A 23,669-nucleotide genomic window follows, 5' to 3' on the forward strand; every position below is an offset into this window, starting at 1 on the left:
TGATTGATTGATTGATTAATGATTGATTGATTGATTGATTGATTGATTGATTGATTGATTGATTGATTGATTGATTGATTGATTGATTGATTGATTGATTGATTGATTGATTGATTGATTGATTGATTAACACGCCGACGCAGCGCAGGCGATGAGGCGCGCCGTAGTGGAGGGCTACGGATTAATTTTGACCACTTGGGAATCTTTAACGTGCCGCGGAATCTCGTACACGCGGGCGTTCTTGCTTTTCGCCTGCATCAGAAAAGCGGCCGCCGCGGCCGGGAATCGAACCCGCATCCTCGTGCTCAGCAGCACAACGCCTTAGCCAATGAACCACTGCGGTGGGTGCGACTGTAAATTCACTGATAACAATGTTTTAGCGTCCCCCCCATATCGTCACTACTGGTATCGTGCGGCGCGAAATTTTGAAGTATTTATCTCGCCTTTTTTTTTACGCTAGCGAAACGTATTTCATGGCTAGAATGGAGCTGAGGTGGGTAGTTCAGCTTCACTCCGCTGCCCTCATGTGACCCATCCATGCCACCACCAATAAAAATGGCAGCCAAAATGTGATCTGCGGTACGGTAATGCGCAGTGCAGAACGTCGTGTTTGCATTCCGTGATGGCACAGCGCGTACCAGTGGGCATAGTCAGTCGCCAAATTTTAATTGTTGGCTGCGCGGATTGGCCACTCTACTTCATTGTGTCGAAGTTGAGCCACAGGGTTGTCTTATAATTACCTTTTTTCAAATCAAAATAGGTTGCATTTCGTCTTCATGGCCCATTTAAGCCAAGAAATGTCTTACCCCACTCCTTGAACAACCACACTGGACAGCGGTGCAGTGCTCGCTGTTTGATACGCAAGATGGGCCTCATGCCTACTGCGAAGCGAGTCGTCCTCTCAGAATGAGAGAGAGAGAGAGAGAGAGAGAGAGAGAGAGAGAGAGAGAGAGAGAGAGAGAGAGAGAGAGAGAGAGAGAGAGAGAGAGAGAGAGAGAGAGAGAGAGAGAGAGAGAGAGAGAGAGAGAGAGAGAGAGAGAGAGAGAGAGAGACTCTTGAGTCGGCCCGCAGCACTTGTCGAAGACTTCCTTCCGAGCACACTTACTCGAGCGTGCACCGCTCATTAGGGTCATGGCGAGAAGCATCCGCGCTGGGAAAGGACGAACTAGTGAAGGATGCTGGGGGGGCCAGCGCCACGGAATGCATGGCCACGTTATTATAGTGGCGCCCCCCTCGAGAGAACCGGCCGTTTAATCGCCCTAAGAGAAAACACGCCACTCACGGTCGAGGCTCGGATAATGGCTTTTGACTGACGCGAGCTCCCGCTTCTCCTTCGCGGATTGTTGCGAAGACTGGACTGTATGGGAGTAGTAAAAGGGATCACCGTTTACTGCAGCCGGGTGGTTGCGACGCAACAGGAACGCCTCGACACTTCATTTGCGGGCGGCAGAGACATTGAGCGTGCATTGAGGCTCGATTGGGTGCTGCAACGCTTGTTGCGCGCTGGTGGTCTCTGAAGGGTAGAACGATTTGGCGGCGAAAATGAGCTCCCGCAGCCCGAAGCGATTGCCTGGGAACGCGCGTATAGCACGGGCTGAAGGCCCCCCGTAAGTTGCAAATGGCGCTGCGCTGGAGCTCTAATTTGCGCTCCGAGCGTATGTTCGCCTGGCCTTCAGAAGCTCATATGTGGGAATTACACAGCGCGCACTACTTTTGAACTCTTTCACGAGGCGAGGCGGTGATTATTTTGTGAAATTCTATTACTAAAGGACTGCGCGCGCGGCCTCGTTTCTCAGGAGACTTAAACAATTTTTATTTGAAATCGAGGGAAACGGCGGAAGTCACAAAAACAAAAGACTTCCCGACGGGTAGCAGCAGCGTCGTTTATATATAACTGTTCGTCTTGAGAACACTTAGGTGCTTTGAACACTTAGGGTGGTCGAGATGAATACTTGGCTACACCATCTGCAGTTAGACAGGTCGCAGCAGGCTGTGTTACGACATGGTAATTTCCAACCTTTCAATTCATCATCAACAGCTTACTAGGTCTACTGCAGGACGAAGGCATCTCCCATCCACCTCCAATTATTCCCTGCAAATTCGGTATCTTTATACACTGGATGCCACAGACGGATCGTTATGAGTACGAGCATCCCACAACTACCTCTACATGGCTGTCGTCTGACGCTTCATCGAAACTGCACGTAATGTTCGAACTGCCTGCATTCTCCTGTGCCGCTGTGGACGGGTGCGCAAGATTACCGTGGGACGACGACATGACACTGGTTTCTGACGCAAGAAAGTGCGCAGCATAAAAGCGATCACGCTTTTTTCTGTTTTCTTATTCGTAATGAGAGAAATGGAAACACGAGATGAGTCGACGAATGTGTACCAGAGTTTTTTCCTACCCTATGCTGGTTTTAAACGTGAACGATTAGAAATTAGAAGACTGGCGAGTTCGGGACAATTTTTCGCAAAAAGGGCGTACACGCCGAAGCTTTTAGACTAGTCCATTCGGCTTCGTACTTTTCACCTCACTTAGCTTACATGACACCACAGAAGTGTGTTCGCTGGTGCGTTCGTAACTCTAACCGCCACTCATACTCGGTAGATGTCGGACAATTTCAGTACGATAGAGCCACGTGGGCATCATCGTCTCGTTCGCGAAATGCACACACACACACACGCACAACTGAGCGATGTGTATCCACACACGCACATGTCTCTCAACGAGTGTTCACAATAGCGGGCGTCCACGGGACACCGGAAGCCGACGAAGGGAGGGGGGTGCGTGTGTCGAAACCGGAAGCGGGAGCAGTATAGTCTACCCCGGGAGTGGTGCGACGGCGGCTGCGGCGTTATTTGTTGCTTTCCCGCTGGACAATGAGCGTGCCCACTCGCGTGGCGGAAGGACTTCCACACCCGCACGCCAGGTGAACGCGCGCCCGCTGGCACGACCAGCGGCTTCAGGGACGAGCACACGCCGTTGGTGAGCCGCCCTGTGCGCGCGTAGCCTGGAGAATAGCAACGCAGCATCGCCCATACAGAGGAGGCATACTTGAGTCCAGAAACACGCTGAACAGACCAGCCCTAGAATTTCTGCACAGCGGCTACGGACACGTGCGGTGCCGTGAGGGAGTAAAGTTCCGAGGGTTCTGCGTTCATTCCCCTTGCCGTAGCCAAGATCTTCCTGCAATTGTTCAGCATTTAGAGGGTCGGGGGTACTTCCACACGTTCTTAAAGTGGAATTTACGGGGAAACAATTTCTTTCAGCTCTTCTTAACAACAACCGTACACGTTTTCGCAAAAGTAGTGAGAACACGAATTCATCCATTCAAGAGAATAGTCGTGCAAGACCTTGAATGGTGGCATCGTTCTGGATGGAAGAAAGACATCCGTGCTTGCAACGGCTGCGGGCCCGAAGGGCACTTCGATAAAAAAAAAATGCTTATGTTCACCGTCATTCAGATTCCTTCTGAAGGTGCCTGTATGCATGTTAGCCAAACGCGGACTCTTTGCGCTTCCGCGGAGGGCAACAAATACGGATGAGACGCAGTTCGCTTCGTGGTACAAATGTCGTCAGTGCAGTGAAACCCACGTTCTGTACGTGCACATCGTGTGCCGTCCAATCGCAAGGTCCATCTCAGTTTTCACGTGTAAAAACTGTGCCATTAAAGCAATGCGCTTTATATGGATGCATTCAGGCCATTCCTATTTGGCTCCCACTTGCTCCTTCCGACAAATCCGCGCCGGCGGAGAGATTAGTAAACCCTCGCTATATATCAGAGCCCTCAGGGGAGTAAACTGGCTTCGTTTTAAGCGGTACTTCGTTAAAAGCGGTCATTATTCCTTCTTTATGCACTGCAGGGGAACAGTAAAAACTTCGAATAAAGCGAGCATTGGAACAAAGCCACGTCGTTATAACGGGGGTTTACTGCATTATTATTTCGTGGAGATTGTGGTGCCCACTCCAGGCTGTTCGCCCTTGTAACAGGCAGTGTGCTTTAGTGTGGCCTGCTATATCGTACGGTATGACGAACACGTGGCTGCGGGTAAAAAATTAGCAGTGCCTTAGCTCGGCTATGCCAGGATATACGCAGCGTGAGCTAAGGTTCAGCTGGTTATTCATAGGTTCCCTGGTTGTCTAGGATTAGCTTGATCATCATGCTTACCGCTGCTTCAATGACACACACACACGGTGTACGCATTATGTGACACATGTATAGTTATCAAGCGCCTCCGGCGCAGCGTCACCAGTCGCCCCATAGCTAAGCTGGTTCCACAGGCGCACGCCGGTGTTGCTGCGACGACCGAGCCACCGGTTTCACACTTGGCCACCCCTCGCATGATCTTCAAGCGGACCAGGCCGCCACGTGCGAACGGAGGTCGGCGAAGACGCTGGGCGCGTGGCGTGTGTGAGAGACGCCGGGCAGTGAGCAACGTTCTGTGCGCCGCGTGACGTCACTGCTTTTCGTGTATGCGCAGCACGGCTCTCCAGGAGCCACGCGAAACTGCTCAACCTTGGCCAGTGTAGCTCACGCTACAAAACATTGTATGTGCGGACCTGTACGCACGTCCCGTGATCATCACAACACCCGCCGCACTAATCGGGGCAAGATCCGCAACTCGCGATGCTGAAAGCGGAATCATTATATCTATACGATCACGATCCCGCTGCTGATAGCACACCATCAGAGGACAACCATCACAGTTTACCATACTCTTACTATTTTTGATCTTAGTGGTTACAGTGCTAAGAGCAAGATCGTGAACGTGGCGACAGAAGCCAGAGCTCCATAAAACACGCGTATACGAAGCAGCTTATAAGTGAAGTATAGGAACGAGCAACTCAGACAAACCGCTTCACGCGTGCTTCGCAGTCGTCGCCGTCGTTCCATGCCTGCTTTCACCCAGCTATTCTTTCAGACAGTCTCGGAGGAGTCGACAAAGAGCACGGAAGCTCATAAACGGTGCCACTGCGCAACGCGTGAGAGAAGCTTCCAAAGCGACAGCACTTGAATGCAGAGCAATCAAGCGGTGTTTTTTTTTGTTTTTTTTTTCCCGACGATACCCGTAGAAAGAAAAACCAAAGGAAAAAAGATCCGAGGATCGGTGTTCTGAACGAAATGGGAACAACATATCCCACCTCGGGTAAGCTAGACAACGACGTCGTGTGTGTCCCGGCCTAATGGAAACTGGACGTCGAACGTGAGAAGCCCGCACGATCACACCGGCTCAGGACCAAGAGTACCTCTCGCTTCGCAAAGCCGTTTATAGCGTGTATAGCAAGTTCACGTTTCTCGGCGCAGGGCTGAACAGCGATTCGCTCCTTTTTTTTTTTTTTTTCCTCATTCTCTTTTTTTTTTCACTTCTTCTCCATCGCCATTTTATGGGAAAACTACGCCTCCCATGAACGTACGATGCATACGAGAATGACACGATACGTGACTTCGGCAAATATGCGAACTAAGCTAGCGCTGATACTTTGTTCTGCGCTGAGACTATGTAGGACTTTTACGGTAGCCGCGCTGTATTGAAAGCCTCACGGTCCATGGAGATCTCCTTTCGGCAAGAGGGAAGTGCGAAGTGACCTCGAAGTCTGCTGCTTCACGTGCCGTGAGATGGGAAGCTTATACGCGTAGACACACGGTGACACAGTTTTTGTTGCCGCGTGCGCGTGTCATGATAATCCCGCCCGACCTTGAAGGAGGCTGAGTATACGCTCCGATAACGGTGTCAGCAGCGTTACGGCGAAAAATACGAGGATATTTTTTTACATCTGCTCAGTAATAATGATAGTAAATCGGCGCACTCGAACTCACCACCACCGCGCTCTTGCTATCCCACACCTATATCCCACACTTGCTCTTGCACACTTGCTCTTGCGCTCTTGCTATCCCACACCCATACACAACGCTGGTTCATGTGTTGAAACAACGTCCACCCACCCAGGGCATTATTAATTGCGGCGACCACTGAGCAGTGGGTGCTGTGATCATTGAGCTATGACGATGCAGCTACCTCATGGCAAGCGCTCCATCGACTAGGATTGGGGGAAATTGGTAGGGCAATTTTGAGAATTGGATATTAATACGCGAGTATTCTTTCAAGCCGATTTGCTAAACATTAGGCCCCCTTAAAGGCGGCTTCACCATTACACGGAAAGGCATTCGTGGGAAGGCACTTTAAATAAATGTAAGAAGTGATATCAAATTATGAAGACCCCATGTATCCCAATAAAACTCTAATATACGCGAAGCTCTACTATGCGGCTTCACTACTATACGCACTTGCATCGCTCTTCCCTGTCAGGCGTTCTTGTTCTTGTTTTATTATATTTCCATTCTGCATTATCGATGCTCAGCGTACCAATTATCACATTTGCTCTAATGTAACCTTTACATGTAATAATCTGACAAATTACGCATTCTTTTTTTTTACATTTAAGGCGATATGCTACAGGCGCCACGCCTTTTCGTTGTAGTACTCGCCAAAGAATGCTAACGAGTTAAAGAAATATCCAGCAAAGAAAGCAAGCCCTTTCTTCGGTGACAGCATACACGCGTTCGGAGTATCGCGAGCATGCATACACAATAGCCATGGCGGATGCGCAGCGCACTGCTTGAAAACACTCCCCCCCCCCTCGCCGCGAGCAGCCGGCTGCCGCCCGGCACCAGGTGAGAGAGAGGGGGGAGGCCGTAGGTAGAGCGGCGGCGACAGGGGTGAACCCTGCGGCACCCCCCGAACTGTGCGTATAACGGGAGGCCGGGGACAGCCCGCCAGATGCCCCAGCTGGCAGAACTCGAGCGTGCACACCCGACCGCTGCCACTGTTCCCAGCCCCCCGACCCGCATCCCCCCTCTACTAACCCCCTGCACGGTATACACCTTTAGCGAGAACAGACGCCTGGCACACGTTCACGCGCCAGTGCCACGCGCTTACCTGTGATTGGTCTCGTGTCTATTTATACTGGGGTGATAACGCCTTTGTATACCCCGCATCCGTATAGTTCGGCAACGAAAAAGAAAAACAGTTCAGAGGGGGAAAAAAACGGTCTACGTCTAGGACTAATGTTGGCGGAGCTTTTTTCCTCAAACGTCACGCTACTAGAATGAAGAACGAGCTGCTAACAGCAGATGCTCGGAGGCGTGTTCCGCGCGGTAATGTAGATTTTTGTTTCGGCGTAGTGTTTGGCGCAGACCGACGCATAGGAAAACGCGGCCTAAATGTTATGCGCTGAGACAGCGACGGTGTACGTCTCTAATCTGTTTACAGGCGGGTTGTTGCTTGTACCCGCGCGGGTGATTATTATTTGCTGAGGTTGGCGGAAAGGTAGGGAAAGGTAGGCGGAAAGGGGGAGAAACCGAGGTCAAAACCACTGCTTTTTTTTATGTGTGCCGGTATGGGCAGTACGAGAGTCCTGTCAGACCGCACGAGCGCGAACAGGCACTACGAAACAGAGCGATACAGCTATTGTGTAGGAGCGTGCAAGGACTACGATACAGGGTAAACGAAAGACTACGGGGGCGTGGGTCTTTCAAAAATTTGACAGAGGGAAACAAAGTTTATATAGGGTAACATCATACGGCGGCTTAGAAGAAGAATAAGAACAAAGGGAGATTATGGATACAAGCTTTAAAAGGCCGCGTTAAAAACCTGCTACTAACGCTGTTGGCAATTACACGACGTAATGCTCCTGGCATCCTTCTGAGTGGGTGTCGTAAGCTGCGAGACTCATCCAGCGCAGGTATTCACTCACCTTTACGTCGTTTATGCCCAACATCTGCGCATTAAGGTCGCGTCCACGTTTAAGCATGAAGCGGCCTCACCGCTCGTCCGTACACAGATGGAAGGACGCAGGAAAGCCAGTATAGTGACGTTTACAACAGCTAGACTGAGCCCGGATGCACGGACCCGGAGCGTGAGATGAGTTGCATTCCTTACAATCACAAAACAACGGCTGGGCAGCCAAACAGCGGAGACATCAATTCTGAGAACGGAATGCCGCATACCGTCTTCTGCCCATATAGCTCCGCTGTCTATATAGTCACGCATATTTGTCGTAACCTTCGTTTAAGCGGCCCGTGTTTGAAAAGCTCCAACTGGGCGCCAAATAACGGACGGAAAGCAGCAGGCCGTCGGCGACTTTAATGGAAAAGACAAGACATCAGGTGATGCCCGGAGCGCGTATGTGTACGCTTCCTTCCGAAAATTAAATAAACTATTAGGACGGCATCGCATTGTTCAAAGAGGGTTCTCCTCTTCGGAATCTTCGCCGTTCCCGGCTGACCTTCATTCCTTGAACCGATCTAGCTGTGGTGTCATCACGTCACGCAGACTGTGGCGAAAGACTAATCCCAGTGAGGTGACCTGTTCTCACAGATAGACACAAAGCAATTCACTCGTTCAGCATCCCCACAATGCACTGGACTGACCAATCCAATCTTCCAACAATACAAATTCCGCAAATGACAACAACGCCCATGCCATCTCACCAAAAAATCTACCATCCCATCTTAAAGAATGTTGAGAGAAGCGCGAAAGCGACAGTTTTTCGAGCACTAAGTAAATGCATGTACGAACGACCTGAATGTACGCCGACACGTGGTTTATGAGACAAAGGTGTATTATTGTACTCCTTCTTCGTTATCTATGCATCTATTGTCTATCTAGAACCGTTTTTTTTTTCGTTATTTTCAAGTGACCGTTCTAACACAATGAAAGTCCGATTTCGCGCATGTCTTAGCGGATAAATGTCATGCAATTTATATCTGGATACTTATAATAACACAAGAAGTAGAGCCGTTTGTGTAATCATACTCCCTTCGTAAATGATCGTGCTTTACTGCAGAGCAAATAGTGTGGAAAAGCCAGCTTACAAAAAACCAAGCTTACGCCGTTATCCTAAAAGTCGCCTTCACCTTTTAACACAACTGCACTGATGGAAAGAGATTTTTCTAAGAGAAATTTAAGACGCATCAAAATTCGAAGGTCGTAGTACTTTTTTTTTACTTTTTTATCAGAGCTTTTCGGTCGACCAGCAGGTCTATGGGAAATGAGTTAGTGCTTTTACAGGACGCCATTGGTCGCACTAAGAAAGCTCTCGCTCTAAAAATAGGAACTGTGCTCAGGCACCGTGCAATAAAGAGCTGCATGCTTCCATTGCATGATGCCAAAACGCAGACCGATCTTTCGAGTCGAACCGTCCGCTCGGCATCCTCACTCACCGAAATTTCATTATTAACAGCGCAGCTGTTTAGCAAATCGTAAGAGTTTCGTGTCCCCACTTAAAAATACTAAGAAAATGCTTAGCGCACGTGAGCGCACCCACGTGAGCGCGTGCATTGCGGCGACTGTCCGGCAGTTTTTTTTTTTTTTTTTAACTAGAAAATGGCGAGCGCTCCTGTGTGTGTGCCTCGCGGCGAACACTCGGCGTCCCCAGTGCACGTTTGTCAAGCCAGGCAAGGAAGACTGGCCAGGACTGGAAAAAAAAATCCTGCATGCGCCCTAATCGTGGCTACACTGGTGAGGAACGAGAAAGGCACGTCATAGCGTACGCCCGTCTAGTATGTATGATGTCCAATAGTCATCACTTCCAAAAAATGGAAGAAGCTCACACTTATAGCAACGATAATGAAGTAAAGGTCGTCGCGGCAGCGAAGAAGCAAATCGGCGGCAATCGTGGCCTTAAACTGTCGTGATAGACGTGAAGGTTGTGTTGCGTACACCTTCGCTACTTTCAAGTCTTACGCGTTAGTGTGGGCTAGCTACATTTTTTGGCTGTAGGAATTTGTCAGTCGAGTACATTGTGACGAAGCCGAACCACAGTGTTACTTCAGAGTCTATAGGTGCCAGCTCAGCACTTATCAACGATTAAAATATGCGGAAAATGAGAAGAAATCCGAAAGAAAAAAACCAATCCTGAAAATAATCATCCCCCCCCCCCTTTTTGTGCGCATTTGCGTCGATAAACGCTTGTTCCTGTCAGAGTGATTTTATTTTTGTTGAAGTCTGGGCGGCATGCTTTGCAATTCAAATCTCGCGAGCTCGTATCCGTCAGCAGGCGAGCACGATGGTCGTGCCCCCGAGTATGAATAATATCGGGGTGCGCCTATCACGCACGTATGCGCGGGGATCAAGCACACCGGCGTATACGCCGATGACACCCGTTCATCCTGCCTCGACAGCTGATATCGCGGCTCTTCATGCATAGCCGATCCCGACGCGAGAGAGCCTGAAGGAGGGCGTCGCCCCATAAACTTCCCATTAATTGAAGGATGTATCGACGTGTATCTTAGGACAGCGCTTATGAGTAGCAGAGTATTTGCATATAGCCTAATTCCGCACGTTATATACACGAATAACCTGAACACCATCTATGAATATATGCATTTATGATGAGCTAAGTAGAAATGAAGGATGCTTGGGTCCTGTTATTTTTTTCTACCTTCTCCTGTTTTGGTGAGGGTGATGGCAAGGGATCGTCGACATTACACTGTAGTCAACACGCCCCGAAATTTGGACAAACTGTCTTTTTTTTTTGTTGCTATTCACGAGCATAAGAAAGTGCTTGCCGCGGGCGGGGATCCAACCCGTGGTCAGGCAATGCGCGATTCAACAATGCCTCAGCCACTAAGCTACCCCACGGCGAATGTCTCTTCAGAGTTTTCGGGTGTCCTCTTCCGTCGACTCTGCGCCCAATTTCTACCGCAGTCATGGATTAGGGATACGTAATTCATGCCTCTACGCAGGTTTCCCAGTGCTTTCCCTTTCCCACACGACACTACGTCTCTTCTAACGCTTGCCGTCTGCGCATGACCCTGCTCGGAATTTTCACGAAGATAAAAATTCGTAGCAGGGTCACGAGTCTGGGCGTGTGCAGACAGAGAAAGCAGCGGAGATGGGCTTTTCCGGATATCCTCGAGATGCGTGTATACATACATACGTTACGAAAGACTGGATACCCAACTGTAAACGCTGAGTCGCGCACTGGACACGCAGAACGTTGTGTGATCAGAGAGTCCGCAGTTAAACAAGTCCGCAATTTGTAATCGGAGCTACCCCACACTCAAGTGTCGCAGCTGAACTCTTGATTAATTGCTTGATTGATTGTAAGGTTTAACGCGCCGACGCAAAGCAGGCGATGAGACGTACCCGTAGTGGAGGGCTCCGGATTAATTTTGTCTACCTGGGGATCTTTAACGTGCGCTGAAATCTCGTACACACGGGCGTTTCTGCTTTTCGCCTCCATGCGAAAAGCGATCGCCGCGGCTGGGAATCGAACCCACGTCCTCGTGCTCAGCAGCACAACGCCTTAGCCACTGAGCCACCGAAGCGGGTGCAGCTGAACTCTTGAACAATGGGTCCGTCCACCAAGTAAACATCACCGTCAAACGTTCCTGGCTCTGATATCCTGGCTACTGGCAGATCACCATCTTCGAGAACGCTTCAGGACTTGGGCTTCTAGTACCTCGCAACCATGCCCCATCCCTCTCCCGCCCCCTGAGCCTTATAAAACCTGAAATCGAATGGCGAGGTGTTAACCGAAAACCTCCTGACGACTCAGTAAAAACGCTTCACCAACCAGCCCACCAGCTAGCATGGCATCAAAAGTCTGGAAGGCAGAAGCGCGGTGCAGCCAGCAGTCGTCGTCCAGCTACGCGCACCGTCACTCGCTTCCGGCTGACGAAGCCGCCGCAGGCAGCGGGCCATTGCGGGAAACGCCCTTTGCGCAACGGCAGACCGCGCGAGGGAACGCGCATGCACCCGTCCGTCATTGCTTATTCGCAAACAAGAACACAGGGGGGGCCTCTCACCACTACGCCGCCCCGGCGCCATCGCATCAAGTAGCGACGAGGTGCGCTTCCGCCCGGCGTAATTTGCCGGCGTCCGATCGCCGAACATCGCGTGACCCCGAAAACGATGAAAGGGCCGAACGCGACTTGCACGAACCAATTTCCGCAGTAATCGTACACGGGCTTTGGTTTATGTTGCGCCATTAAACCGGCTCGTAAGCAGACGTAGTCGCGCGAGAGAATCGGTCGTAGATTGCGCACGCCAGGGGTTACATGTAACAAGCAGGTCCTTGGTCAGCCAGCGCAGCACATCGCTTTCCCAGAAGCCAACGGCGAGCAAGGATAAGTGGCGTTTTCTCTCCCTCATTCTGCGCGCCTACACCACACTGATCAACCGGAGTGCAGGATCAAATGCCCAATATTCAGCGGCCAACGGTCGTCGTGAACAGCCTGCACAACTAGGTCATGTACAGTGCACTCCACATTGAACGGGAACACGAATGCGCGGTACTATAGGCCCTGTTGACGCACCAGTGCACATAAAGTTGACGCACCAGTGCACATAAAGCAGGGTGCCATATCTCGAACATTAGCTCTTTGGCACGACAGCATTCAGTGTGCTGGCACATTCTCCGGTGATCCTCGGACGAGGCGCTCTGCGAACTTTGTACGAGCTCTCCCGCGCTCGCGTTAACATACAACCGCACTGCGATCACTGCGCTGTAAGTGGGCGGTGTTCCCGCATAGACGACTTGTGCCTGAGGGTTTCAGACAGGACGCCAAAACCCAGCCGGAAGGCTGAACGATTTTTTATCGGCCACATCTGTGTATACAAAAACGGACGATGCATTACGCAAAGCGCTCGATAGCTGAAATACAAGGCTATATTAACTTGAGATTAGTGTCTTCAAATTCGTAGCAATAACTGACTTGTGTGCTACATCCGTATGTAGTGCGTGCGCGTTCGAGCGTGTTTGTGTTCAGTGTTCCTTACGCTAATGGCATTTGCAATAGTCGGTAAGACTAGACAGACAGCTGCATACCGCAGTGTGGGTGAAGTAACCAAAGGATGATTCACGTCAAAAATGTCGCGTCATCAACGGTGCGTGCTCTTGTACGGGGCGGAAACAAACCGGAACTGAACACGCACCGTCGTTTCATCTCTCGATGCGTTTGCCACAGGAGACACAGCCCCACCGTTCCTCGGATATACCAGGACATTCCTAGAAGCCTAACGCCGCGCCCTCAGACTACTGACCATCAAAGCGCAAGCGCAAGGCCTTGCCGTTTACAGGCAACGCGAGTACCACGAAACGCGAGCACAGCACTTTTCCCGCAGCGCACTCACCAGGAACGGAAGATGGTTGACGGCGAAGGAGAGCAGGGTAACGACGGCCACAACCGTCCAGCGGTACTCGGACACTCCGGCCTCGCAGAGCACCTGCGGGCTGTAGGGCCTGCGCGACGTCTGTCTTCCGAGCACGTGGAGGGGCTTGGAGCTGGACGAGCTGACGCTGCTCCCGGTGCTCGTGGTTCCGTACTCCGGCGTTGCCGTGCGCAGCTGCTGCAGCCGAGCCTTGCGGCCCATCTGCCAGCGCTGCAGCTCCATGGCGACGCTCATGCCGACGCTGCTCAGCATGAGCAGCCCGTAGAGCACGAGCACGAACAGCGTGTACCGGCTGTCCCACAGCTGCGGGTGCAGCGAGCACTCGAGCATCGACTCCGACGAGCGGGCGAACGCCGACGCGACGCCGATGAGCACGCCGATGACCGCGAGCACGGCGACGTGGTAGCGGATCTGGTTGCGGCGCACGCTGAAGCGGTACCGGTACGGCCAGCGGATCGTCAGCAGCCGGTCGCCCACGGCCGAGGCGAGCGTGGTCAGCTGGAAGGTGCGGCTGGCCGCGAGTCCCCAGAGCACGAATCCACAGGGGGCGGCGGCCATCTTAGGCCCGATGAGGCGCAGCACGGAGAAACCGAAGCAGAAGAGCGCCGTCACCAGGTCCTGGCAGCAGACGGACAGCAGGAACAGGTCGACGGTCCTCCACTTGCGCCGGTACGTGTGGAACACGTATGCCACCCAGAGACACAGCACTATGAGCACGGGCGCCGTGGCCGACACGGCCAGCCACAGGACCGGGAACAGCTCCATGGTGAATCGAAAGCCCGCCGTGGTTGCGGTTGTCAGCCCTGAGCGGGGCAAGTCTTCGTCGCCAAACCCTCACATGACGGGCGCGAGACTCTTTAGGGAAGCGCTGCACCGGGTGCTGGAGTCGATTAATAAGGAGGAGTTGGCAGGGTCGATAAATGTCGGCCGGTCGGAGTCGGGTTGCGGATTCGAGCGATATCTTTATCTTCACATGTCGAGCTTGCTATGGATCTGGCAGCAACAGCTACAATACCAATGCTCTCGGCTACGAAGATGACGTTGGCTCCCAGAGTCGACGTACCCGATGGCCACGTGACCCGTGCTGTTCAAACGAGGCACTACGACCATTCCACCGTGTATCCTCAGTTTGGGAGCACGCGTCCACAGAACAGCCCACGTAGATGCACACCACGCGCGCACACACACTCGCGGCCTGTCGGTCGCTGGGTCACTCAAGCAGCGCCAGGTTTCCTGCAGAGTCGCATCCGCTCTTGTAGCCGGCGGCCGGCCTCTGCACGCGCACACACAACCGGAGCGGTCCCCGGGCGGCACTCAAGGATCTGGTCTCGCGCTGGGCTCGGATATCCAGTTTCCGAAGAGGCGTCCGTCGTCGAACGTTGCCGCCGGCGCCGCAAAGCAATCACGCGGCCGAGCGCAACACTCGCCCCACAACAGCGGCGCGCCGCACAGCAAGAGACCAGGGAGCCGCGAAGTGTGTTGTGTATCCGGAACGGAGCAGCGCGGCACAGTCCCGCCGCGTCGCAGCCAGAGCGCGGTCTGTTGCTGCTGCCGCCCGCTTTCCCGCCGTTCGCTCCTCGCGGCTGCGGGCGAGAGGAGCGGGATGTGCCTCCTCCGTCGACCGGCAACTCCAAACTAGATGGGAGAGGACGGCCCTCCCCCTACCGGCTCCGCCGCTGGCCTGCCTGAGTCCCCCCTTGCAGAGCGGCGCGAGCACGACTCCTATGTGGGTCCCCGGGACTCCATAAACCGGCAATTGCCTCGCAGATCGGCCCCGCCGGAGCTGCGCTACTCAACTGCGCCAGTCGTACGTTGCAACACTTAAGGGGGATCACCAACTCTCATATACAGCCGGACGTCTACATTATAATGGTACAACATGTCGGTGTTTTATTTTTATATATTTTTTCATTATTCACCTGACGTAGCATGCTAGGATGTCTGCAGGACAGACCTCGTCAGCATCATTTACCTGCATTCTCTCTCTCTCTCTCTCTCTCTCTATATATATATATATATATATATATATATATATATACAGAAAGATACGTCGGCCGTCTACAATGTCAAAGGAAGCATAGAGTTGTGGTGAGGCTTTTTTTTACTACGGTTAATGAAGTTAACATTTTTAAAAGATAAAGAATTTTTGGAAGAAAGAAAGAAAGTGGAGAAAAAAATGCCCGCCGGGTCGGATCCGAACCCACGACCTCCAGAATACGCGTCTGGTGCGATGGGGTTCGCACCAGACGCGTATTCATCTGGTGCGAACGTGTGTTCGGGGATCGTGGGTTCGGATCCCACCCGGCGGACATTTTTTCTCCACTTTCTTTCTTCCGAAAATTCTTTATCTGTTTCAATGACCTACCGCATCTCCTCCCCTTTGCTTTCCTTGGCATTCTTGACTGCCAATCCTTATGTATCTGTATTATTTTCAACAAGCTCCTCATTTCCCATTCTGATTCGCTATATATATATATATATATATATATATATATATATATATATATATATATATATATATATATATATATATATATATATATATACAGTACACAGCTCTCCCATCAACTTCGCTATTAAAAACTGGGGCAGAGCCAATCCTCTGGGGGTGCTTGTCACGTAAGTGGGATAAGTATTTTGTTAAGGGTGGTGCGTACGCAATGGGGTGACGCTACTCATATTTGACCACTGCTGTGCCTCTGGTGGTCAAGCAGGCCGTGATCATGGCCTGCTTGATCATGGCCGTGTACCATGGCAGGCCGTGATACACGGTTATCATGGGGTGGTCATTGCCGTTCATGCAATGGGGTCTGCTCTGGCAGTACAATTCCCGGCTATGCGGCAGATTAGTGTTGATGAACAGAGTTCATTTCCCCACTTTTTCTGTTATCTCCTTCCCCTCGACCCCCTCTAGCCTCCTCGCCACTCGGACCTCACCTATACACACCCCTCCCGTACCTCAACACCACCGTCACTGCCTTTTCCACTTTCGCTGTGCCTTTCCACATTCAGATAAGTAGGATAAAAGGAACAGACACACCGCAACAATGCTATTGGCATTTTAAAAACGAGAAGATTTGAAGCAAACTTACCTTGACAGCATATACTTGGAACAACGAATCTTTTGTGTTCAAGTTTCTTCTTGAGTTGACTCTTCTTCCGAAGATCTGATAACCATTTATAGCTACTTGGCCGATCCCTTGCCGGTATACGTATACGTCATTGCCCACACGTTGAAACTGCGGTGGAAGATCACTTCCTGAATACGATTGAGACGTCTATTGCTCTGCAGCCAATCCACTGACTGCAAGATCACCATAATACCGATAGATTTTGCTGCAAGGTTGCCGTCGGTGATAGTCGTCCCAATCAGCCTGACTTATCAACCGACCGTTATATTTCGACAACGCGGCTGCCTTGTAAATGCCATTGCTCTCACCGACTGCGCTCGCCCATAAGCAAGGAACTCACCGCGTGCGCCGTGGACTTCCTAAAGATTCAATATGGTGGAACGGCGCAAAATTAACGGGACGAGAGAAGGATACAACGCGAGCACTTATAGTTGTGTTGTGTGCTTCTCTCGTCCAGTTAAGTTTGCACTGTTCCATCATAATGACTGAATACCAACTAGCCCAGTTCTCGACCTTGTTGTACTTCTTAAGGAGGCCTACGGTCTCTTTGCGGAGAGAGACCAGAGAGTCAGCGAGATCTGTAGTAAGTTTATTAAGACCCTGCCTTTGTCGTGCGAACATACTGGTCATCTGGTCATCCCCGCAGCGGTGTACAGCCATCAAAAGCAGTCGAATCTACTGGTGCCTAAACAAGCATATCGTTTTCGCTTCGTTATTTATTCTGTATTCCCTGTAACCACAGTGTGACTGCAACACGTTGTCGCGAAGTCCTCTTTCTGCTTACTCTTTTCCGACTTTGCGAGGACGGCATGCTGAGTTTGCTTGAAAACGGCTTGGACGGAAGACAGGCTGTTAAGTTCAAGCACTCCAGTTAATCAATGAACACCACCGGCAGCTCTAGTATTCGTTGTTGTATATACCTCGCGGTATACCTTCTTTTGTTTGCTTTCCTGCCAGTTGGGCTTACCCGGCATTCAACGGGTGCATTGCGCAGCCGCGGGAGCGCTTTCCGCCTTTCATAGTTTTTCTGGGAAGGCCAGGACGTCGCGTATTTATGCGCACAACGGGCGGAGAGCCGCACCTTTGTTGCCTTAAAAAAGAAAGGAATTTCGTCGGCGTTGGACATAACTTCGGCACGCTGTCGTATGAACGATACTTTGGAGAGGCCGCCCGAGGGTCGATGGCCAGCGCTCAGATATGCTTTTTGCTGTTAGTCGATTTTAATCTGTGTTTTACTTGTATTTTGTTCGATACCTTGGAGTTTATGGGTGAGAGTGAATGTGTGGATCATGTGACTATTTGTGTACAAACATTTAGGGTTGCTGTGTCCAATCAGAGGCCTAGAGTATATTAGTAAGTCATCCTCACCCTCCGTTCGGGGCACGCCCTTGGAGGCATGGTTTTTGCTCAAAAAAGCTGAAGTGTTTCGTGTTTTGAGGGTCGACGAGTGTCAGTCGACCGAACGAGAGTGTGCGAGGTGACCCTAGTCAGTTACTTGTGTTTAGCTAAGTGCATTTAAATATTTCTATGTTTTCATGTAAATTGTGCATATTCGTAAATTGGTATGTCTCTCAATTGTAACCAAATCATCGTCCGTATAAATTAAAAAAGAGTTAACGCCAGCACCTCCACAGCCATTGCGTACTTTATCTCAGGACCGAACATGCTATCGTAGCGGCAGGCCAAAACCAGTCGCTACAGTGGCATGGTAAATGAATCTCAAGTTATCAGTAGTAACCACCTACACTTGGTTTGCATTTTATCAATTTTAGACAAACACTTTTTGGAGATTACGGCGTTGTGTTTTCTCCAACGGTACTGAGGGAGACCAGAAGCGGAGGAATAGAGCAACATCGACTCGATGGAGAGGACGTCGCACAGAAGAATAAATGTCACGTGCTCGTAGCCGGTTGGTGGCCGCCTCAGATACCAGCGAGTACCACAGGTCAGGGCCGATGGCGTCAATACTGGCGTTTTTCGTATACGAAGGAGCATACTCAGGCATTTTTCCTCTTCAGCCAGTGATGGCTAGCTACAGTTACTGTCTTAATCACAGCCGCACATAAATTTATCACGGCTGAATAAAAACAATGCGCCTAAAAACTTACTTCAGATGGAAGCTCATAATAAGGACAGAGTCAGTGCTTAAACCATCACCAAATGAAACCTTTCATCATGAAAGCTTTCGTTACATTCTACCGCGCAGCTCCCAACTCATCATCAATAACTTTGTGCCCTCAAGGAATGCTTGAACCCTACGTCGGCAAATGCCGAGAACAGGAGGATGACTATTATTGTGTCGCCGTCAACCTAGTCTTCATTCTCAGCATAGTATTTTAAATACAATAGCCTTTCCTGGTCAACTTTAACGCGAACATTTTTGTTTGTTTCTCTATCCAGCCTTCCTGTCCAAAGTTGAAGGAATTCACTGAAAAGAAGCAAAAATAGTCAGAATCGTTCTGAACTACCGATACTGGTGGCTTAAGTCATACAAGTTCCTATTATTTGTTTAGTGCCCTTTTTATTAGTACCGTTTTTATTCAATTTACCCTTCCTTCGGAACTACCATAGCCAGTCTACAAAATGGTATGAAGACTAAAAAATGGTGCCTTCTTCCATCATAACGTACTAGGGCACATTTCTTGTGGGAGACAAGGAATTGTGATGGTTATTGACATTTGTGCAAAAAAGCTTTGTTGTATTGTGTCTTCGATATCACATATTATATTTCCTTTGCTTGTTCTTTTCTTTACTTTTATTTGCTTTTTTTCTTCGTTTTCCTTTCAAACGTACCAGTAACGCGTTATCTTCATGATACCGCTTGTCCTCTTTTTGTCACGTTATTTTCTTTTTATTTTTTATATGTCAATTGCTTCTTGTCATCGCGGTCTTTGTTTTTTCTTTACGTTTTTGCTTGTGCTGCCTTCCCTATCCCTCTACTGCCCGCCTGGTCGGGTGCTGCTGTTCTGCCTGCCTTCCCGCAAGCACTGTGTGCTAAGGAAGGCAAGGAAACCCTTGTACCACAATGATGTGCAATTATCCTATCTATCTATCCATCCATCCATCCATCCATCCATCCATCCATCCATCCATCCATCCATCCATCCATCCATCCATCCATCCATCCATCCATCCATCTATCTATCTATCTATCTATCTATCTATCTATCTATCTATCTATCTATCTATCTATCTGTCTGTCTGTCTGTCTGTCTGTCTGTCTGTCTGTCTGTCTGTCCGTCCGTCCGTCCGTCCGTCCGTCCTTCCGTCCGTCCGTCCGTCCGTCCGTCCGTCTATCTATCTATCTATCTATCTATCTATCTATCTATCTATCTATCTATCTATCTATCTATCTATCTATCTATCTATCTATCTATCTATCTATCTATCTATCTATCTATCCATCCATCCATCCATCCATCCATCCATCCATCCATCCATCTATCTATCTATCTATCTATCTATCTATCTATCTATCTATCTATCTATCTATCTATCTATCTATCTATCTATCTATCTATCTATCTATCTATCTATCTATCTGTCTGTCTGTCTGTCTGTCTGTCTGTCTGTCTGTCTATCTCTCTATCTATCTATCTATCTATCTATCTATCTATCTATCTATCTATCTATCTATCTATCTATCTATCTATCTATCTATCTATCTATCTATCTATCTATCTATCTATCTATCTATCTATCTATCTGTGGGAAGGCGGTAGAAATCGAATTGCGTTTATCAAACCTCCCTTCAGTTCATCACGAAAGGAGCAAGAGGGCAGTGGAAGAGCGTGAGGGCTGGAAGCGGAAAGCGGACAAGGAGTCACGTGGCATGACCAGCGCCAGACGACTATCGTCTTTCGACGACTAAATTTGGAGGGAAGCAAGCAGTTACGCGGCTATTTTTTTCATGAAGCTCCCTAATCACAAGACTGAAAAAAAATCATTTCATTGTCCACATAAGCTGCAGATGTTTTCGGCGACATGCGTGGTGGTGACCGAACTGTGCTCGCATTTAGCCAGCGATCGGATGGCCTTGCTATTTTTTTTCTTCCAGACGCCGCCGGGTGCCTCCTAACGCCGCCACCGCTGCTGACAGCGACGTGCCGCCGTGCTGTCTTCGATCGGCCCCCAAAGTGGATCACCAGGCGTCGTCCGTCTGTCGAGGCGACGCTCTAGCGGGAAGTGGGAGGAGGAGAAGTAGGGCACGGGCGTTTCTTGTGCATGTTCACCGGGCCAGCACATACAAGAAAGGGCGGAGACGACGAAATCAACGCGTCCTGGGAGTGCCTAACGGAGCGGAAAAGCCTGGCGAAAAACTATGTATCGGACCCGAAATAGCTGATCCGACGAGCCGGTTTACTTCGTTTATTCTCTTTTTTGGGCGTCTGGGGAATTTGCACGCTTCGTTTCTTTGCAAGTCCACAAAAAGAGACGGTGAGGCCCCATTGCTCCATTCAATTCGCCATTCACAGGAATCGAGGATATATATTTTTAGGTCGGCAGGCGTAATCAATGTAAGGAAAGAGGTGTATGGAGTAATCTTGATAATAAAGCACGCTATGCTAAGCCGGAATATGAAACTTATCTCGAACTAAAGTGTTATAAAATATTTTATATATAACTGCAGTCGATATTTCTACTAGCTGGGTTGGAGCAGAAATTCGACACGGTTAAATTGCGGAAAATTTTGGTGCAACAATAGACTACCGGAATGCTGTCGTAAAGCCTAAGATTACGTAACATTTTTTCTTACTTTGCACTCCATGGCATGTGATGCGATTTCTTGTGATCGGGCGTATTGCAGTATCAGAAAGCGAACTTAGCGCTTGACATTATTACGCTTCAAGTATATCCTGTACACGATGGACGTATAAGTTCCGGAACATGCTGTATTCTTACACAAAGGCATGTGTCCTTTGAGCTGTACTTGTAACGACATTACTGGTGACTTCACTTGCGGTTCTTACGCCGCTTGCGCTCGGGAGGACACGCCGCCGTTATGCCTTGAATCAGCCCCTTCACTCTTAAAGGACACTGTTCAAGACTCTGAAATATCCGCCTTTATACCCATCTGAACCCTTTATACCGTCTTCAATTATTAAACTACCGTATTTTTGAGATTCTAAGCACCTCCTGATTCCAAGCACCCTCCCCTACTTTCGGAACAGAAATATATAAAAAAAAAAGTTTGCATGCCAGTCTAAGCACCCCCTTATCTAAGCAACCATCGTATATATAAGGTGGATTTCAGACGCGTGTAAGCGGGCCGCAGTTGACGGTGTGGCCAAGTAATTTACAAAGTTTTTAATTACAAACCGCTTCAACGCGACAGAAGACGACCTGCTGGGAAGCACTGAAAGCGTCGGCCCAAGCGGCACAACATATTCGAAAGGTAGTGAGGTTTGCTGCGGATCAGACGTAAGCGGTGGGTTGAATGGCTGCACCTATTTTTTTAAATGTTTGCCAAATAAAACATTATTCCTTGCGCCCGTCTTGTCGACTTACGGTCGTGAAAAAAAGGGGCCGGGGAAAGGGGGGGCTGGCGGGTAATTTAGGTTTTCAGTTGTAAGCACCCCCCTCTTAGGGCATTGCGATCGTGGAGAAAAGGGGGTGCTTAGAATCGAGTAAATACGGTAGTTTTCGAATGAGTTACCTTGTAGCGTACCCGTGATGGCCTTGAAGAGCGTCATTGTCATCCCAACTAAATGGCGACACAGAGAGGACCAAGTCATTTCGGTTATAGACATGCGGTCGTGTACGGTAATGTGATTATTCGCTTAAGGGGACATTTCCGGCTTTGACGTAAGTTGGCCTTTTCTACAAGGTTGGCTTAAAGTAACCCTGCAGCTCTATTCTCGGCTTTGCTCTAAGTCTTAAATGATTTCAGAACGCAGTCGACAAAGTTATCCAGTACTTAGAATGATGGGTCACAAAGTACCTGAGCCAAGAGTTACTACTCCTTGCCCATCGGGTAATCTAAAAATTTGGCCAAGAAATTTCCTTTCTTCCCCGGTCCTGGCGGCCTTCAAGCGCTTGAATTACGTCATTGCACCAATACAGGAGATATTGACCGGCTCCCTTTCAGTGGCAGAAGTAAAGGCATTCATTAGCCACTTTAAAAAAATCGCCACATAAGCAAAGCAGGAGACGACGAATGCAATGATAACAATGACAATTATGCCGTTCTGAGGGCTCTTTTCTTCATGGCAGACAAACCTGAACACAAAAACACACTTTATCTCTTATAACATCTTTTCTGTAAAAGCTACAAGGTCTACACAGATGCTGTGGCGTGTATACAATGGGTGTACAGGGTTCATTAGGTGAGGGTGTGCAATTAGTATATGTATAGTACACTTTTGGACACTCTATTAAAAATAAATCTTGTTAAAGGTTGTCGGCTAGTCGATTTTTCTCATATTTATCGCTAAGGTACGCTGCGCGTAGGCCATGCTTCCACTTTTACTTTGGTCATGCTTAACGGTTGCCTCTTATGACAGGAGTAAGCTGTAAACAATGATTGACTACAGTTTCGCAGTTATTTTCACGGTAAGCAGAAGTTGACATTGCAAGGCGCATGGCGCTGTGCACCCAACCTCAGGTGAAGACGCGTGCAAGTGGGTCACGAGACTTGCTCTGGCTGTCATGGGTGATCATCGGAAACGGAAAAAATGGTCCCGGAAAAAATGGTCCCGGAAAAAATGGTCCCGGAAAAAATGGTCCCAGTGACCATCTAGGAAAAAATGGTCCCATGGTCCAGCCAACGTGTTTGCCTTCAAGTTAGTCCGATCTGAACTGTGTTGCAGTTTGATTTTGTCCCTTTGCGTTTGAGCTAAATGTTTGACAAAGAGATGGAATGCTTTAATATTCCTATAAGGGGCCGAAATTAACGCCTTTGGAGGCTAAAATCTAACAAAGGAAATTGGGTATACAGACAGACCGACGGACGGACGCTTTGATGGATGGATGGATGGATGGATGGATGGATGGATGGCAGGGATGAGCATGAATTAAACATTTTAATGCAAATAATTGGATTAAAACCGCAAAAGCAACTGCGAGGCCTGGAACCGTCGGTTTAGTAGCTTAGTCGAACACAGCTATCTCAGTGTCCGGAAGGTCATAGAAGCTCTACGCTGCGAGGTTTCGTCAGTATCGCTGAAAATTGCACAAGAAGCCGTGGGAGCTTCATCAAAGAAGCTCACAGCGTCGTCCCGGGTCTAGGACATTTCGGTGCAAAGCATATCGGTGCGGGATGTTTCTGTGCAGACATTTTGGTGTACGGATATTTCGGTGTACGTACATATCGGTGTATGAATACCGTTTCGCTGCAGGGACACCTCCGTGTGCAAA

General features: G+C 49.5%; 1 protein-coding gene across 1 annotated transcript in view; it reads right to left on the reverse strand.

Moving 5' to 3' along the window:
* LOC144146117 (uncharacterized) overlaps nt 1-14,814 on the reverse strand; it is a 140,017-nt gene extending 125,203 nt beyond the window's left edge. The window contains exon 1 of the mRNA XM_077678066.1: nt 13,144-14,814. Within this exon, the coding sequence (XP_077534192.1) occupies nt 13,144-13,947 (804 nt within the window). The 5' untranslated portion in view covers nt 13,948-14,814. The remainder of the gene's footprint in view (nt 1-13,143) is intronic.
* Between the last annotated feature and the right edge of the window lie 8,855 nt (nt 14,815-23,669).

Source organism: Haemaphysalis longicornis, unplaced genomic scaffold, assembly GCF_048455015.1.
Source record: "Haemaphysalis longicornis isolate Haplotype H1 unplaced genomic scaffold, Haemaphysalis longicornis Haplotype H1 scaffold_7, whole genome shotgun sequence".
In the NCBI taxonomy this organism is placed as follows: domain Eukaryota; kingdom Metazoa; phylum Arthropoda; class Arachnida; order Ixodida; family Ixodidae; genus Haemaphysalis; species Haemaphysalis longicornis.